Source organism: Lepisma saccharinum, chromosome 26, assembly GCF_977018435.1.
Source record: "Lepisma saccharinum chromosome 26, izLepSacc3.1, whole genome shotgun sequence".
Classification (NCBI taxonomy): Eukaryota; Metazoa; Arthropoda; class Insecta; order Zygentoma; family Lepismatidae; genus Lepisma; species Lepisma saccharinum.
Genome location: NC_139254.1, coordinates 5362707 through 5382752, shown reverse-complemented (window position 1 = coordinate 5382752; position 20046 = coordinate 5362707). Strand labels below are relative to the sequence as shown.

Genomic DNA, 20046 nt, shown 5'->3' with positions numbered 1-20046 from the left:
TGGAGAGTGTTGTAGTCATGGGAAAATTATCCTTATTATGAAATCATTAAAACACATGTGAAAATTCCTAGTATTTACATCTTTCTGGCCAACAAGCTAGGTAATGCTACAAATCAAGATGCCATACACGATACAAGATTGTTTTTCTGAATAGGGTGTAACTTGTAGGAATTTCAGCATGTTTTTCAGTAAGTGTCAAGCAACTGGATTCCTACAGTGAGAAGTTTTCGCCCAAGCACCCAATAGTTCCTTTGCTCACCATGACATCAGGAGCAAATAATGTTTGTAAAGCGTCATGCACTCGAAACCTGAGAGTATACATACAACGCAATGAAATTTAAACTTACGTGAACATAGTCATCACATTAAAATGTAGTTTAATCTATCTTACCAATACACAGTGGTTTTTCTTGTATGTACACATTGTTTGCATTATAGAATTATTTTCCTGTAGTTTACGGTTATTACAAGCATAAGAAAACAGTTTTTCTTTGTGATGTTTCAGGAGAACACACGCTCCTTTCATCAGACATTTATTTTCATTTTGACTAAAGATACAGTTATAACAATGGTTAGTAATAAGATGGCACGAACACGATTTGGACATTATAAATCTAAACCCAAGAACAGGTTTGTCAACTCATATCATCGAAGAGAAGCATTTGATTAAAAAGAGAAGGGTTTTAAAAAGGTTAACGGGAAACACAGAGTTGAATGTCTGGGAAGCTTCGTTCATTGCAGAAGAACACTGGAATAAATTAAATAATGAAAATGGTAACATAGATCCAGTATGGAGTTTTCTTTTTCACAAATGGAGTAAGCCACCATCTTTAAAATTTAATGTAACAGAAAACATCAAGAGACTTTGTGAAAACAATGATGAATTTGAATTACCTGATGATATTTGGGATTCATAATAATAAAAAAATAATAAAACAGACTGTTTTTTTTTCACAGTTAAGTTGCTATATTACAACAATGTAACATTGACAACATCCATTATATAACGGATTCTTTTTGTTTAAAAAATTACTAACCATTGTTATAACTGTATCTTTAGTCAAAATGAAAATAAATGTCTGATGAAAGGAGTGTGTGTTCTCCTGAAACGTCACAAAGAAAAACTGTTTTCTTATGCTTGTAATAACTGTAAACTACAGGAAAATAATACACAGTGATATATGAAAATGAAATACATGATTGTGGGCTGAAACTGCCAGGGTGGATGTTTTACATGTAAGTGTCTAAGATTATTGTCACATTAAAATGATATTCCATTGTATATGTTCGAGGGTGGGAGATTTGAACGATCACGAGCGAGCAAAAGTATTTCCTTGCAGCAGTACTCTACTAACAACTTAATTCGTACTATACATCGAGCCACTTTGCACGAAAGATGTAAGATGGTACTTTTGAATCTAGAAGCTGAGAGGATTTGAAGTGCTGAAGATGTACTACCCAAGAAGTAACGGAACCAGAAAATCACACAAGCTACCCACACGACAATCAAACTGAGCTCTACCAATCCACCAGCACCATCTAGTGATACAAAACTGAACTACCATCAGCCAATTGGAAAACAAATATCTATTCCACTTAGCATGAGACAATAAGATGACTTGACGACATAATCAATGAAGGTAGTAGTACATTTACGAAGATAACGATCTAGCCTCGAATAACAAACAAAATACAATACAAAGACAATAAGGTTAAAGAAATTGAATTTAACCAGTCAATACTTTCTTTTTTGAATGTTTGCATAACCACTTGATGTAACTTGATTTAAAAAAGCGAAAAAAGTTTTTTAAAATGAGTACACAGGATCATGCTTAACGTAAATGTTAGCTGATGAGGACGAGGTACGGTCAATGGTGTCAACACGATCTTGTTTTTAATTTTCTTGAAGTATTCCTGGGATTTCTTGAGGAAGAATCCAGAAACAGGTCCGAAATGCTGGGCAGAAGAAATGAAGATTAACCACTTGTAAGACAAAAATCTTTTTCACATTCTATAAAATAAAATTTAATCGGTGTATATAAGACACTGCACCAGTAATAACTGTATTGTTGGTATTCTCAAACAACAAGGTAATATTAAAAATCTTTTCTTGGATGAAATTATAAGGAAGAATTTCATGACTAGGTTATTGCACAACAGTGAAAGTGTTTGGAAAGTCTCGTGGTGCAACACATACCTGATGCATTGTATTGAATCAATACAACAGTTGTTATTGAGAATATCCATCACATCACAATACCACATGAAAAATTTACGAAGATATTTTCAATCTTCAGTTAGATATATGCCATGATAAGAATCACAAAGGGAAGTGTATACCATTTGACTCGACTTTCGTTATTTAACGTTATTTTTCTGCCAGTTTTTGGCTAATCGTGATGATGATGATGTGAGCTGATATGATGAAATTAATGAAGGTACATTCACAAAGTACACCCATGTATAGACTGGTCTTTGATCCAAGACCCCTGGTGTTTTAAGGTGCTGTGCTGACCACTCCACCAGGGTCAGCAGGAATGCATATTTAGTGTCTCAGATTGTTAGTTTGTTTATTAAAATTTGGAATGGGAGCCTCCTCAGTCAACACACTAATGTTGCCACAACATTGTATGAATGTTGTATTTATGATGAATGTTGTATGTAGGGGAACAACGTTGCGATAACGTTGCATCAACGTTACAAAAAACATTCCACTGAATACGCTTTAGTTTGGATGATCACCACCATGAGCTCCACAAGCGTGAGATCAGAGTGTTTTGTTTAATCTGAATTTGTGTGTGCACTTACCACCAAACCTTATACTTCCTACAGCATACACTAGATGGCAGTGCGACTCAAATGAAAAACAAACATAACTTTTAGTAACACAAATAAGGATACTTTCGATTGTAATTAGTGAAAAAATGTGTTTTATTATCCTTCGAAAGATGTGTGAATATTGAAGTTGTAAGGAAGATCAGAAAATGAAATGTGTTGAATACAAGTGAAACTCCCATGATAAATATTTTTATTCCAGACTATATAATCAGGAGCTAAGTACTGCAAAAAGAAACTGATTACCAGGTGAAGTTAGAGATTGGTTAATTCATCACAATCTCCAGACTAACAATTGCCTATTTTGGTGGAGCAGGAAAAGTTTTTATAATATGTAAAGAGAAACTGTGACGTTACAAACATGAGGTTTTCCTGTTACGCATATGTATTATATACAAAAAAGGATTGGCAAGATTGCTAATAGCTTATCATGCGAAATAACCATATTTTAAATATGCATTGTTATATTCATAAATTACACAGGCAGCAAGGTAATGTTGCAAAAAAAGTTGTGGCAGCGTTAACCCCTGACATACCTAACGTTGCTACATAACGTGCAGTATATGTTGTGATAACGTTGTCAACCAACGTTGCAGCAACGTTGAAAAAAATGACCCTTAAACGTTGTATCAACATACATTCAACGTTGTAACAACGTTAGGTATGTTATGGGCTAACGTTACCACAACGTTGTGGTAACAATACCTTGTTGACTGGGTCAGCACTTGAGGCTATTTGCACCCGTCTCAATCAGATTTCTTATAAATGTCCATTAATATGTCATCCCCATAAGGGTATATGGGTAAACTTCAGGAGACAAAGCTTTTTAATAAAGAGAAATGTGTAAGTGTAAAAAGTATGAAGAAACTCAGTTACAATATATGTTCAAAAATTAAGAATACTGCAGGGAGTTCTGTATACTCATGCAAGATCCTCGACATACAGAAGTGTTATACTGTGCACCACAAGTGTACCTAGCTTCACAGGACGTCGTCTAGAAGGTACTTTTAATTCTTTCCTCATTGGCAAATTCTCCTTCATTTGCGCCGAAGACATTGTATATTCATTTTCACTGGGTACTGTAGAAAGAAGAGATTGTTAGAACTTTCTCATGTGTGTCAGTGGTTCTTGTAATTAAATTATTAGATAAATAAAATATGTCGATGAAAATCTATGAAGAATATCTAATGTATTTGGGATTAAGGAGAGAATAACTATTATCGCAGTAATTCCCAGACTGTTTTGAAGCTTCCATATATTAAATTCCACCAACCTCTACCCAAAATGAAGCCAAACTAAAGAAATCGAACAGCACACAATAAAAAAATGCTAAGGTTCAACGGTTCGCTGCTTCTGCACCATCATAAACTAAAGACAGGTGTCATAAGGTCTGAAGACTAGGGTGGGGTGTGGTAACTTGCTTGCCCTTTTGTGGAAAAATAACAGTTGAGAAGCTGCTCAGAAATGTCCAGGTGCGAGTCAAAATATCCCTTTATAAAAATATAACGGAAGAATCCGGATGGTTGTCAATACATATTTTACAAATCACATTCAAACTTTTCTTCATTATGACACAAATTACTTCTCATCTGCTTCATTCTAAACATGAACAATAACATATGAGAGAGAATCATCTAAAAAGAAATTTAGCACTGTAATAATACCACATATTCCAATCTCATCTCTCACTGCTCACTTTAGGAAAATACACATCTTTGGTGATTGTATGACCTGTTCAGTTAAAAAAAAAAAAATGATTGTGTTTTCATTCAGTACTTTTGAGAATTCTAAAAATGTATCAATGATGTTAACAAAGACATCACTCTAGTCAGAGAATAGGGATGTATAAACTGTTCACCTCTGTTGGTGTTTCAATGAAATAAAATGCAATTTTATAATAATTTTATTGTATTGCAGAAATATCTGTTACTGATACCTTGTATGCAGTGGCGGCAACTGGGGTGTGTGTATGCGTGTGTGTTGGGGGGGGGGGGGGGCTAGTTGTCCCCCACTTTTTGCCACTGTACTTGCCTCCCCCCTCCCCCTACAGTTTTGAACTCGATTGCCGCCAATGTTTGTATGACATTACAATCTTCTTTCTTTGTACATATAACACAAAACACATGTTAGAAACTAAAATTGGTTCTTAACCATAACACACAAACAAAGTAGTACAAGGATAAATCCAGTGCTTAGAAATTATCTTTAACACACACACACACACTTACATGGTACAAAATACATGTCAACAAATCAACTGCCCTTGGGAAATTGATGTCATCTTGACAAAGGAGTGTGACGAATAGGGTGAGCGAGCAACATAGTGAACCCAAATAAAAACAAACATTCTGCATGTTCAAGGGTACAAAAACACCTGCCTCAAGAAGTGAAATATACATCTTCACGTGCCTAAACGTTTGCAATTCTGCATCAATGAAACAGTGTATCCAACACCTACTGCATTGTATTTTGGCAGAATTTTTTTTGAGTAATGCTCATATATAGAATTATATTTTCTTTTTCGATTCTGGAGATCGATTATATGCAGTACAGGCTGGTTATTGTGTGCAAGCACATACATATATGAACTTTCATGCTCGTGATGTTTTAAAAAAAAATACTCATTCCAATATTGACGAATGCTTACACTTTATACCCCCTCATTACAGCAGGGCAAAGACCCTGTTAATGTCAAAAAGATATCCCAAATTTGTGGGGAAAGATACAAGGCCATATTAGCAAAAAATAACATACTGAATGCAGTTTACAGAAAGGGGATCTGGTTTTACCATGAAGTCATGCTGTACGTAGGGCGTACATCAATCAATACCATGCATCACATTTTTTTTTTTAGATAAAATGAACACACGCTGTGGTGTGGTACTCAACCATTCGTTTGTGATTTAGAATGCCTGGAAAAAATATTATACTTTAAGGTGTGCTTACAAGTTATTAACACTTTGAATATAATTATATAACTTTAGTGAAATATAAATATTTGCATTCCAATACTTACTCTCTTCTTCGCCTGGCTCCTGGATCCTAGTCTCAATCTCGGATGTGGATTTCTGCCGTCGGAGGAGACGGGACTTAGGCTGGCATCGATTAGCCTTATCCTGGCAATCTACATGCACGTTCATCTTACATACTCGACATTTGAGTCCTTGCCTTGTATGACCTGAAACACATGTCATATGTATGAGTATTGGAGTGAGTATGACATGCTCAAGTTGCAGAACGTTGCTCAAGTTGCAAGTTAAATTTTTATGGATACGAAGGGAGTATAGGAGTAAAATTTATCAAAATTACACTGGCCTAATACAAAATGATATTTATTTGAAGAAGATACTGTAGAGTTGGGAAGATAGGCATTACTGAAATTGTATAATATACAGGATGTTTCTGTGACCGTGATTAAAAATTGCTGGTGGATAGAGGCTGAGTCAAGTACCAATATGAGATAAGGAACCCCAGTACAGAAACCGTGCCATTAAAAAGTTATAAGCCAAAACTATTTGGGGCTGCCAATGACAGTGGGATAAGACAACTGAAATATGAGGCTTGTAGATTTAATACGGACGTCACAACAGTGTATCGGAGCACTCTATGACGAAAACCTTATAGTAAGTGTTCAAAATGGCAGCCTCAGCATCGATGCAGGCACTACAGCGTTGCAAGAAGCTTTATCGCATCAGCTCTGGAGTTGTTCTGACGATACAACAAGGATTCTTGCCAAGAGGTCCTCCTCACTCAAAAAGTTGACGATTGGATGCTGAGCCGAGGGACACCCATTGCATCCTCTCCTGGGCACCCTTGCAGCCTGTGATATCATAAGAAGGACTCTGGGAATGTTAGAGCAGATGCGACGGAGTGCTACGTCCTTATCTGCAAGATGCATCTTTAAGTTGTATTATTTCACTGTCACAGCAGCCCCAACTAGTTTTGGCTTATAACTTTTTAATGACACGTTTCCCGTTTCCGGACTGGGGTTCCTTATCTCATATTGGTACTTGGGTGAGCCTCCATAAACCCTGCAAGTTTGAATCAAGGTCACAGAAACACCCTGTATATTTCAATAAAAATTTTTATATATATATAACCCGTACTAATGTTTGTGATCATAAATTTATTAAACCGAAACAACACTGAAGAACAATGACATTGAACCTTAGGAACAAGATGTTCAGCCAGTTTCGAAGTGGCCTCCCTGGGCGGCGATACAGAGGTCCAAACGGGCTTTGAAATTTTGGGTGACGGGCCGCAGGTCCTCGGGCGACAATCTGTTCCACTCATGACGCAGCGATTGCTTCAGCGACTCCAAACTGTGGTGGCGTCTAGCACATACCCTGGCCTCCAAAATCGACCAGACACTGTAGTCCATTGGGTTGAGATCCGGCGAGTAGGACGACCATTCTGTCGATGCGATGAAGTCCGGAAAATGGGTTCTGCACCACGCTTGCGTCATTTTCGCCCTGTGGGCCGGAGCGGAGTCTTGCTGGAATGTCTATTGCGTATTGACGAAGTTCTGCTGGGCCCACGGAAGGACGACGTTCTCGAGAATGTCGTGGCGGTACACTTCTTGGTTGATTTTGACCCCTTAATCCACGAAAACCAGGGACGTCTTGCCGCTTGCGCAAATTCCGCCCCACACCATGACCGACTGCGGATTTTGGTGGTGTTCCACGATGGCTGAGGTACCGGGAACCTCTGCAGACCAGGTCCTGATGTCTTGGTGATTGTGCGCCTCCTCCACGGTGAACAGCTTCTCGTCTGTGAAGAGAATGCGCTCCCATCGCTCACCTGCGGCCCGGCGCTTCAGAGGGCGGCATCTTTTGAGTCGCAGGTGCTTGTTTTCGTCCGCGAGAAGCTGAACTTTTTGGAGCTTGTACGCCTTGAGGTTGAGGTTCTTTTTCGCCATTTGCCGCACCAATTCGCGGTTGATCCCGATCTCACGGGCGACTTTTCTCATGGAGACCCTCGGATTTCGCTGAACTCGCTTTTTGATGATCTTGCGGTTCTGGGACATGTTGACGGTAGGCTTTCTTCCTCTTCTGGGACGGTCGCCTTCATGGCCGAGCTCCTTGAATCGCAGAACTGCACCTGAGACTGTCATATTAGGAACACCCAGCAAACGAACAATTTCACATTGATTCTTTCCTTGGCGCCACAGTTCCAAAATTGCACTGTGTTTGGTTGACATTCTCAAACACAAAGAAAGTAATCGTTATGAAGCCGAAACAACAGGTACAATTACAAAAGACTATGGAGAATCCAATAACACAACAATTATTTGGCTACGGTACACTACATTCTTGGCAGGCTATGCCAAACTTTGTACGGGTTATTTCTTGTCACCCTGTATATATATATATATACAGAAAATATATAACTATATATTGCAAATTATTAATGGCTTTTAAAATTTGTTTACTTTAAAAGTCTACATCTTTCTTCAAAGATTGTTGTGTTAAAGTTACTGCTAACAAAAAAGCACTGTTGTCGTTTAGACCTGCAAAAGTTTCACGAGTACTTCTTTAATTTGTAAATCGATTGAATTACAGTGAAGCTTAGAAGCAACACATGATAAAGAAGAATAACTTTTCACATTACTATATTAAATATGACAATAGAATAATAATGGATTAATTGGATAAATTATAACAGACATTATACCAGGGAACTGTTAGCTTTACCGTATCCTTTCCTTACTGTAGCCTTTCAATTTTGCTAGCGAAATCCACCCTATTACCGTATTTACGCATGTATAATGTGCACCCTGGTCTTGGATGGGGAAAAGCGACAAACAATTATATCTTGTACATAATGTGCAGGACAATTCAGGTTCAAGAAATGGCTCTCTCAGATGGAGATTGTAAAGCTATTGCTATGCCAATCAAGAGTGAATGACATCACACCTATTCAATGAATCACCTGTTGCTATGTGGACCAAGAGGATAATATCGTCTTGTGTACACAATGTATCAGCAACCAATGCCGCATCCCCCTCTCCCTCCACAGTGTTTAGCACCCCAAGGTTTTCACTTAACTGTGACCACCTTTATTCTGTAGTAGGAGAAAGCAAGATCATGGGCGTAACTTGGGGCCTTATTTTGAGGGGGCAGAATTAAGACTTGAGGCCTAATTTGGGGGGAGGGGGGGCAGAATCAGGCTTGGGGCATAATTTTAAGGGAGTGGGCTCTAACCTGAGGCTTAACTTTGGTGGGAAGAGGCTCGAGAATTTTCCATCTCATAAAAATAGCATCCAGAATTATTTGTTAAATAACTGTGATGTTTGCGAAATCGCAAATATTTACTTTGCTCCTCAGCTCCCCTAACTTGTAAATTTTAATAAACCTGAATTTTTTTGTGGTACCAAGTTACACCTATAAGCGAGATCAACATTACGTGTGGCGGGAGGTGTGTGCTCAAATTCTCCAAGAGCGGTGCCGCTTTTCTTGGTGTCGCAAAATGCTCTGATACAAAATTAAAAATCATGGGAAATGGCCATTTCACTTTTATAGTGTTTTTTTTTTTAAAACTATTATTACTATAGAAATCTAACCGGTAATCTGTATTTGCACCTGGTTGATATATACATGTTAAATGCAGTGACAGTGTTAAATCATGCATGGTTTCATGTTGACTGTCCGAATTATTCCATGCATAATGCACATCACACTTTTTGGAGGCAAAAATTTTGGAAAAAAGTTAGCATTACACATATTATACGGTATATCGACATAACCTACACCTGAAGGTTGTGAATTTTGTTTCTTACCTCTAAGTACTTGTGAGCATATATCACAAGGTGTAATCTTCTTATAGGTGTATTCCTGGAATACGTGAGAACTGTCCAAGACAGGAGCTGGCGTGCTTTCCTTCTCCTTTCCATTTTTCCTGTTGGATAAATTAAATTGAAAATTATATTAGCTGTGGAATTGATAATAATAGGTAGCTATAAATCCCATTTATCACAACTGAATAGAATAGTTAATTCACATGTAAAGAACAGACCACACTTGGTATGCAAAATACCAGAATGCTAATTGAGTCTACAGCAAGAAAGTAATTTCATAATGTATCATCAATTATAAATTAAATGTTTTCATCATCATCCTTCACCAATTCCAGTCTCTAGCTGGGTCAGCATAGAAACTAAGTCTCCCTATCTTCTGTTATGGCATGAAAGGTAAAGTTTGTTTTAAGGTCATTTTATGCACATGTAGGCTAATCAGGACTGGCCTTAAGGTGGGATCAAAATGTGCCTCCACCATGGATCGAACCCAGGACTCTTTCCACTGTGGTGAAATCATGTCACTCATAAAGTTACTGCTGACACTTTCCACTACCTGAGGAACGTCGAGTATCTGAGTGCTCAGCAAGCAACATGATCGCTCCGGCGAAACAAGCGTTGCTCGGTGAACACTGCTCACTTGCTCGCTCAGCAAACTTGGACCTTGCTTACCACAAGTTTAAGCCACAGAATATATCGTTTTTATATTTCAATCTTGTGGAAGAAAAGTAACAAGAGGAAAATTGTGTGAAAATGGCAGCTAATGAAGAAGTATTTGTGACTGATGGCTTGCAATATGGAATAATTATAGAGGAAGTAACAGAAAGTAATATAATTTTCCACATTTGTAACTATATTTTGATTGATTGATTGAGTTGGTGTTCTAAGTTCACTTTATGCACAGTAAAGCTAATCGGGACTGGATCTACAGTTTAAAGTGGGATCCGAACCACTATGTCTCTCCACCAGGAATCGAACCCGGGACCCCTTGATTACAAGGCGATGACACTACCACTCCGACATCGGGGAGGCGCCAATGATATTAAAATGAAAGTGTTGTTTATTCCAAATATACACATCAACCATTTCCATAATTAACAGGTTTTCAAGATCACTGAAATCTTGTCCACTCGATGCAGCCATATTGTTCACAGATTACTCATATTTTGATCAATGACCAAAAATCTTGCTCAGATACTCGATGTGTCCCTGATGTCTGCATCAACACCTTGGTCTTCCTTTTCATGCTTTCCTACTCCTAATTTTAGTGTATGCCCTCACTGAAGCCTTTCTGGCACCATCCTTGTTATATTTGTCAACCATCTTAACAATTCCTCATCCATTCTGTAGTGTCACGACTGTCACTCTCCATCTGATCTTATTTGGTCTCTAAATGTTCTAAAATGTAATTAAAATACTGAGTTCTTACAGTAATGGAGAGAATATAAGGTGCCATGCCATCAAGAATAATAAAGTCTCTTTACCTTAATAGACGGTAGTAACACAGTCTGTGGCGAACAGCAATTGCCATAGTTCTTTCCAAAAAGAGACTGTTTTTACACCAATTCTGTTAGTGTCTCTCCATACTTGTCCTAACCTTCAAGTAACCTTTCGACTTTAGTGGACAATTCCACATAAGATCATTTCCTGGTGTATTGTACTTCAGAGGACAAAGCTGTGCACTTGAAATACAAGGGCTGATTTTTAGTAATGGCAACTATTTATCATCTAGACACACAGCATACATACATGATTCTAAGTTTTACAGGCCTTTGATGTAGTCCCAAGCGTTGCAAACAATGTGTTGCCAGCGTTGTGTAAGCCGTCGGAAGCCATTGGCACTGCCTTATTGGTAGAGGAATTGAACGGGGGAATAAAAGGCATAACCCGGAAATAATTGCACCACAAATGTTTTTTGTACCAGATTCTGCGGAATGGTATAGTGAATAATATATTAAAAATCCGCCATCCAAATGTTTGGGGAAATTCCGCCATCTTGGAAAATGCAACTTAAAAAATAAAAAAAGAATAATATCTCGAAAATGGTGCATTTTACACAAAAGTGAAGATAACCAAAATGAAAGAACAGAAAATTTGCTTAATTATGGTGTTTGTTTGATAGAGCTACCATAAATATTAATTGAATTAGAAAAATTCGAATATTTTCCTTAATTTTTTGAATTAGCGTACAAGTTGGTTTCTGTCACAAAGAACAGCAAATATGTAAGAAACTATGTAATTCACGTCCTAAAGTCAGAGAGATTTCCTCTAGAGATTGGTTTTTGTTTCGTGCCTTTAGAGTCAGGGGTTGAGGAGATATGTAGTTTAATCCAGTCATGTGTTTCCCTAAATTTACGTGCATAAAGTGTCGCCGTTTTCTTCTCAGAGCTACTCGCAGGTTGTTTTGCACTGTTTGTGACACTGTCGTGCTGTGCGACCTCTAGCACATTCAATTTTTAACCAGCTCCGCTGCTCCTGCTTCGTAAACATCGTGACTGCACTTCACGACCGCTTGCTCACAACTGCTCTCTTCTTGATGTCACTGCACACGGGCATGGAGTGGGAAGAGTGAGTTCATTTGCTCTGAGAGAGGGTACGCATCTAACTAACCTTTGGTATAAACGACATTGCCTGGCTCTGTTGCATGGCGTGGCTACAGCATGGTTGCCACTATTAAAAAATCAGCCCTTCTATCCCTTTGATGATCACTATCTTTCTCAAATGTGGAAAACTGGTAAACACATGTGACCCAATTGAGCATGTAAAATCCTTGGATCCATGTGGGCTTCAATGTGGTCTCTACCTGTTCTGAGGGACCTTGAATATACATGAAGAGGTTTTCTTGAGATGATAACCAGGTGATTTCCGGATAGGCGTCCGAGCTAACGTCACTCTCATCTTCAGGGATTGATATGCAGAGATGTGTCAGGGTACAATTGCAATCAATGTAATGAATAAATATGTTACAGTTATAATAGTTATTACCTAGGTATTATAATGGATTCACTGTTTAATTTTATTCCTAATAAAGGTGGTATAATGTTTCATGTTGTGGTAGTATCTATATTTTGTAATATGGATGGGACTAATAATATATAATATCATTATTAGTAACATTGGGATTATATTTATTGTTAATATTTTTTATTCTAAATTTAAATATTTCCTTTGGTGTAAGCCTAGTTATATAGATGAATAATACTAATATACCCCCTAGGAATAATACATAAGAAAGTCGTGTAGATTTTCAGACAGAATGGATATACTGAAGTAATCATCAACAAGATACTAGAGCGAGTAATGCACAACAAACACACCCGGACACCTCCCCCCGGACAACCAAGAAGAGAAGAAGATAGTCATCATCCAATACACTTGAAACCACTCTGCAGTCATCAGCTGCATTCTTTCAAAGCACAACATTAAGAGGATCCACAAACTGCCACCGAAAGCTGACATCAAAATCCTAAAGACGACCTAGAACAGAAGACACCCGGGATTTACCGTATCATCTGTTCCTGTGATAAAGCCTACATTGGACAAACGGGGAGGGCAATCGAACAACGTTACAAAGAACATGCCAGCTGCATCAAGATTTTTCATCCCGAAAAACCAGGGTTAGCAGAACATTCCATCCAGGAGGGCCATAGAATTGACTTCACAACCATCAAGATCATTCAATAAGTCATCCAATTACTGGGACCGAATCGTCAAAGAAGCAATAGCCATCCATGGAGAAAAAGAAACCCACAACAGGGACACGGGACTCGAATTGGACCCAGCATGGTTAGGGTTTGCGATAGTTGACTGGGAGCGAACATCGGAGAAACGGCACCTGATTAGCCCGCAACCTACACCGAACCCCTCCCACATCAAATACATAAAACCTTACCCCGACACATATCTGCACTTCAATCCCTGAAGATGAATGTGACGTTAGCTCTCGAAAGCTTGGAAGCCTATCTGGAAATCACCTGGCTGATATCCCGAAAAACCACTTCATCATTCGCTGCCAAGAAAGCTTGAAGAATATTTTCTTGAATATACATGTAAATCACATTTGCTTTGATAGGCCACATCGTACTTCATAAACTATCACATTCACGAAGGAGACAGGGTTCTCTCACTTCCTTCGATCTTTCTTAGGACAAGCATCAGACAATATGACATCGTGGTCTGTCTTTTCAAAGAATCCACACATTAAAAAGAAGTTCTCTTAATGCCCAAGACTGAAGTCAATTTTTGCCCGTTACAGCGGCTCAGAACCATGGACAACATGAAAGAAAAAAGGAGGTAGGCAATGGAGATGAAGTTTCTTATGTACGAGGCGTATTTTTTTAAGTAAGTACCGTTTTGATATGTACAAAAAACAAGTAAACTTTTTGTAACAAATTTATTGTTACATGAAAGACCACACTTTTATCTACTTTTCCACATAATTGCCACCAATATTAAGACACTTATCATATCAAACAACAAGCTTTTGTATTCAGTCATCATAGAAGTTTGCAGCCTGAGTTGACAGCCACTGCAACATGGCTGTTTTGAGGCTATCGTCGTCATAGTGGCGCTGACCTCCGAGATGCTTCTTCAGTTGCAGAAACATGTGGTAGTCACTGGGTGCTAGATCGGGGCTGTATGGAGGATGATCAAATTGTTCCCAGCCAAATGATGCGATGAGATCTTGACAAGAAAAGTCAAGGCGCTACCTAAACGTTTGCTTTTGTGCACATCAGTTAACATTTTTGGTACCATCGTGAGCACAATTTTCGATAGTTTAAGCGTTTGGTAACAATTTTGTATATAACACTTCTTGAAACTTCAGGGAACTCCTCTGATAATGAAGAAATCGTGAAGCGTCTGTTCTCTTTCACTTTTTCGTTGATTTTCTGCACCAAATCAACAGTGATCACTGAGTGTCACCCACTCCGTTCCTCGTCATGAACATTCTTTCGACCATCTTTGAAAGCTCTTACCCATTTGCATACCATTCCATCACTCATAATGTTTTGTCCGTACACTTCACAAATCTGACGGTGAATTTCAACTGCTTTCACGCCTTTAGCACTAAGAAAACGAATAACAGCACGTATTTCACAGTCGGCGGGATTCTCAATCTGCGGAGGCATTTTAAATGCGCAAAAGCAAATGTATACACGATCGATTGTTGCTGCAATGGCGTCTGTGGCTTGCCAACAGATGTAGGTACACAGTGTGCATGCACGGGACACCGACCGCAGCGCTGCAGCAGCGGAATTTCAAAACGGTACTTACTTTAAAAATATGCCTCGTACTTCAGAAAAATGGCGAGAGAAGATAAATTACATAACAGTCTGTAGGGGTGTTATGGATATTTAGGAAAGATGAAAAAGGAGACCACCATGGATGTAGAGGGAGAAAGCTGGAGAAGATGAATAATGGAGAACTTGCTATCAATCTGTATGATTCTCATATATAAATACAAAATGCAATTGATAATTTGAGAACATGCATATAGATAAAAAAGAAAAATAAATTATCAACACAGATTTCTTAAGCAAAATATATGCTAGAAAAGGGCCTTAAATACATAATATATTAGTAAATATAGTAGAATAAAAGATAACTGTACTGTACTGTAGGCATGACACAAAATGCTACTAAAGTTTAGTAAAATTAACTACATGGTAAAAATTATAAAAAAAAACTACAGAAAGAACTTTACATGATCCTAAAACGAACTGCACAAGACTGATGAAGGAATTCAATTGTTAGCTATGCAGGACAAAGAAGCACATTTTAGAGTATATATATAGAAAAAGCCAATAGCTTTGAACTACAGTGTACATGAAAGTATATGATCACAATCACTGAACATGTTTCGAGCACGTACAGGTTATTACACTTAATAGCTTCTGGGATAATAGTTTATTAAAGTGTGGTATTAGAAGATATATGTCATGCAGTTTTATTTCTGAACGTAAGGTGTTAAACGAAACAGAGGTTCCTACAAATTCAGTTTCAATTTTCTGAAAGAGCATACTTCCATACATGAACGACATACAAAGGTACAACATACCATAGAGAACAAAGGCAGTTAAGAGTCTCTTGCACTTTAGAAGCAATAAATAGATTAATTAAATAGGCATGTTTAATTTTGGGAATTTACAGGAGATGCAGGTTTAAAAGCTGTTTTGTCAAAAGTTTTGCATCAAGACCTGACATAACAGATACAGGGATTTTAAGAATGGACAGTGCAGTTTTGTGAGACTATTGTGAAAGTGTCTTTCTTGGGTTCAGTAACTTAAGGGACACTCTGTGTACATAACAAAATGAATCAATCTGGAAATGGTTTTGTAATTGGATGAAGGTTCAAATGTTTGTAATATGAATATCAAATAATTTTCATATTTCACCAACAAAAATTATTAACATCTGTGGCCTATATGCTTCGCAGACAAATGAAGTTAAACTGCTACACTTTTAAAAAGTCGCACATGGAACACATTTTAATTAATGCTTGTCATGTATTTTCCCGCATTTGTCAGTGGACACTACAAAGTTATTCATAATTTTATGTAATCAGTTCATTATGAATGAGATTAAATCTAATCTCATGAATTGCATTAAGGCAATTAGCATCTATAGTTTACATACTTCATAGATAAATAAAGTCCAACATTTTCGGTAACGTTTTGCATGCACTCAGGTTATGTCATCCTATTCATTGTTTCTTCAACTATTATGACAGATTGATTTGGTTTATTTCACTTTGCTTTTCTGCCACTTTTGGCTAATTGCGAAGATAACGATGAGTGATGACATGATGAAATTGATGAAGTGGCACTCACAAAGAACACCCGTGCCCAGAACAGAACCCCATCCTGTGCTAACCATTCCACCACAGAGGCCACCTTTTTATTTATTTGCAGATGCCACTACTACATATGCAATCAGTACATTATGAATATTTTCATTCAATTGCATGTCTAGAAATTCACATCTTACGTGTGAATCAGTGGTATATTCTCCCATGTTATCTAGTATACCACCTGTAAACCAACTTGCTGCAACATTTAAAGCTGTCACACTTTTGTTTTTTGCGTTTCTTGCATGCCTGCATTGCTACTATATAATTAATACATAATAAACATATACAGTAAATAAGAACGGTTGCGGTAAATCAGGTCAAATTTTCAAATATGTCACTGGTGTGAATATCACACCGGTGATATGGAATGCCCATTCAGCATCTTTCACAGTAGTTTCATGATACCACATCAGTCATTCTCAGACACCTGTATTTGTAATGGATTAGGTCTCTATGAATAAACCTGCATTAACAAGCACATTTCAAAATTCATTCTTTATGTTGGTATGTCAAATTTCAGAATTATTTAAGGAAGTGCTATAAAAGGAACTGACAGACGAAAAGAGACAAACACATATGGCAGTGGGGGTTATCAACTCTACTGGGGTGCGCCACAAGAAACGTGAGGGCTGTGTGAATGTTGGGTATCTTTCACCATACCTCATAGACATGATGGTTGAAACTGCATGATACATTTGATTCTTTCTGTCAAATAAAAGGGGAGAAAATTAGTAAAGTCTGCTAAAAAGCTAAACAAAAAGTAACTGATAAACTGAGATTTAGTAACTAGTATCTTAGTGTAATGAATTATGATTTCATTTGCTGCAATATATTTACTAAACTACTCATTTGATTGTCAGTCAAACAGCTAATAATATTTGTGAGTATGTAAGCAATTTAATATTTACTATGACTAATGACATACACATACATACATATTAAATAATTTTATACTGTATCTAATTTACTGTAAATGCTACACTTAAAATTAACACACACATATATAACCAGTATTGCCAGCCATATGATCTGATCTTGGACTGTATGCTAAATGTACAGATTTGGAAAGAATTAAGAATGGTACGCCAATATTGAATTACAATATGCAAGTTTTGATTCTGTTCTTGTGGATGATCATTTCTAGTCAACTTCAAAGAAATGTCAATAATGAAGTTCTCTGAACACACATACACACAAACTTTAAAAGGCAATTAGAAACAAACATTCTTAAGACTAAGAAACTGTCAGCCTGCACACAACTGCGACAATCAGCAAAGAAACAAAGCATTCAGAAAATATTGAACTACAACTCTAATTTCAAAGTTGGTTATTTACTGATGGCAAAGTTCATTGCGTAGTTTATGTTGTAGCCAAATGTATATGGGGTTCAAGCTTGATATCAATACGCCACACACACACACACACATGTGCTTGCACATACAGGAATCCTCAAAATGCAAGTGTAAGGTTCACTTCATATTTGTGTATGGTTTTGATGTGTTGAGAGGTTAGCCACACTAAATATGACCTCAACCTTCCGTTTTACAAAATATCTTCCGAAACAGATAATTAATGTACACAAACACACACACAAAGTAGTGTGTAACTTGGTTAAGAAGTTAATAATCAAAACAAAGTATTCAAAATTTCACTCTGTTGGCAGCAATGCATATGGATGGTGAGATATTTCCACGTTAATTGTGCATTTTTTGCATTTGCATCTTGTAAATGTTAACATTCACTTGATCTGACAACAGTGTTCATTTGTCACGCCGAGGGAGCACTTACAATTTTACGCATCTGTATGAGAACGAAGCAAAGGAAATGCTAGTCATTTACTAAATTGGATCCAAATTTGAAATATCGAAGTGCATTAATTTCTATCTACTTAAAAAAATATACAAACGTACTGCTGTGTCTTTCGAATCCGATCCGACAGGTTTTAAATTGTGCGGGTTGGGGTGCTGCGATTGGTCCCATGCTTTACGGTAAACACAAATAACCACCCGTTTTACGCTTCTATGAGGTAAATGTGAATCGATTCAGAGTGCATGGTGTAAAATTGTGCGTGGGTTACTTGGATGGCTTCACTTGTCTTAAGAAATAATAAACATTTACCTTTCCCTTCAATAAATTGTGTCTTGTGTCGTCGTGGATGATAAATAATGGAACAACCCAAAGACGAAATGTTTGTCATTAATGAGCAGTTCCACATATCAAACATACGTGTGTGTACACGATCAAATTAATCATGAACAAGTCGTTGAATTGAACGCAAATTCGCGATTAAAATTACCACCTGAGCGATAGTGTCGCTTCCAATATGGCCGCTCTAAGTAGGATAAATTTTTGTTTACATTCAGCAGTAGTACAAAATAGCAGCGTGTTGTCATGACTGGTATGGTAGAAAACGTTTAAATTACGCATTATTTTTAAATATTGCGAATGCGATGTGAATTCCAGGTACTCTAACAAACGTGAAGCTGTACTGAGAACGAAGCATTTAATTATGATAGGCAAAAATAACACGGAAAATGCAGACAAAACTATGTATACGCACTGTTGTCCAAAGCAGTGTTGTATCATCTGCACGTCATGTTGTAACTGGGGTTCTCGGAAATTATTTGAAAATAAAGGAATTGAAATTGACCTGTACTGGAAAAGCTGGGACAGAAGAAAATTGCGAACATATCGTTGCAGTTCTTTCTCGAAAGAGAAAGGCTGGTTTAATAATAATATTCACGATTTCATGACCAGCCTATACTCACTGAAAAAGGACATCGTACTGAATGAAACAGTAACATTAACATGTCCACTTTTTTTCTGGTTACATTTGACATTAATTCATTCTCAAACTATTTTCATCTTCCCTCTTAATCGACTTGCACCTGTTCCAAATTTCACACATACGTAACACCGGTAATACATGGACGCATTGGTTAAGACGCTTCATTATTTTTCGAAAAAAAGCTTTATTTATAAAGTACAATTTAAAACTTTACTTTCATGGAAATATATATTTATCTCTCGATACATAAAGTAAGCAGACTCGTGCATTCTTCGTAATTTCCTTGCCGAATTACAGTGTTATATCCCCCATACCAATCTTCTGTCAATTACGTTTTCCCTGATTTATTAACAAATTTCATTTTGTTGATTGCACGGGGTGGAAACACATGAAAACTTTTAATTTGTTCTGACCCATAAAACTATTTAGAGCAAAAAAAAAATCTGAACAGTAGACTTTACTTTCTCGCATATTCACCATGCTTTAAACGACTTCAACACAACGTATCCTACTTAGAGTACTTCCTGAAAATCCCGGCAGATGGCATATCGGTTAATTTTAATCGCGAATAGCATATGCCCTGATTGGTCGAATGTCAGACTTGGATCGCGTTCATCAGAACCATTCCTAAATAGAAATTCTTTGACCGAACCTTGGATCCAATGAGAAAAATGACGTTGTCTCTGATGTAATTTCCTTTTAAGCGCTCAATTCAAGGACTTGTTCAGGATACATTTGATGGTATACAAGGCGCTATACGGGAAAACATTTGAAAAAAAT

General features: G+C 37.4%; 1 protein-coding gene across 7 annotated transcripts in view; it reads right to left on the bottom strand.

Moving 5' to 3' along the window:
- Stacl (SH3 and cysteine-rich domain-containing protein) overlaps window positions 1-20046 on the bottom strand; it is a 908463-nt gene that overhangs the window by 55444 nt on the left and 832973 nt on the right. For 5 of the 7 annotated variants that reach the window (XM_083112374.1, XM_083112375.1, XM_083112377.1 and 2 more), the window contains exons 10-12: window positions 17139-17183; window positions 9614-9732; window positions 5852-6013 (exon numbers count right to left, since the gene is read on the bottom strand). In XM_083112374.1, the coding sequence (XP_082968500.1) occupies window positions 5852-6013; window positions 9614-9732; window positions 17139-17183 (326 nt within the window). Of the gene's footprint in view, window positions 1-3809; window positions 3915-5851; window positions 6014-9613; window positions 9733-17138; window positions 17184-20046 lie in introns of all 7 variants that reach the window. The other 2 variants (XM_083112378.1, XM_083112376.1) reach the window with 2 other exon arrangements.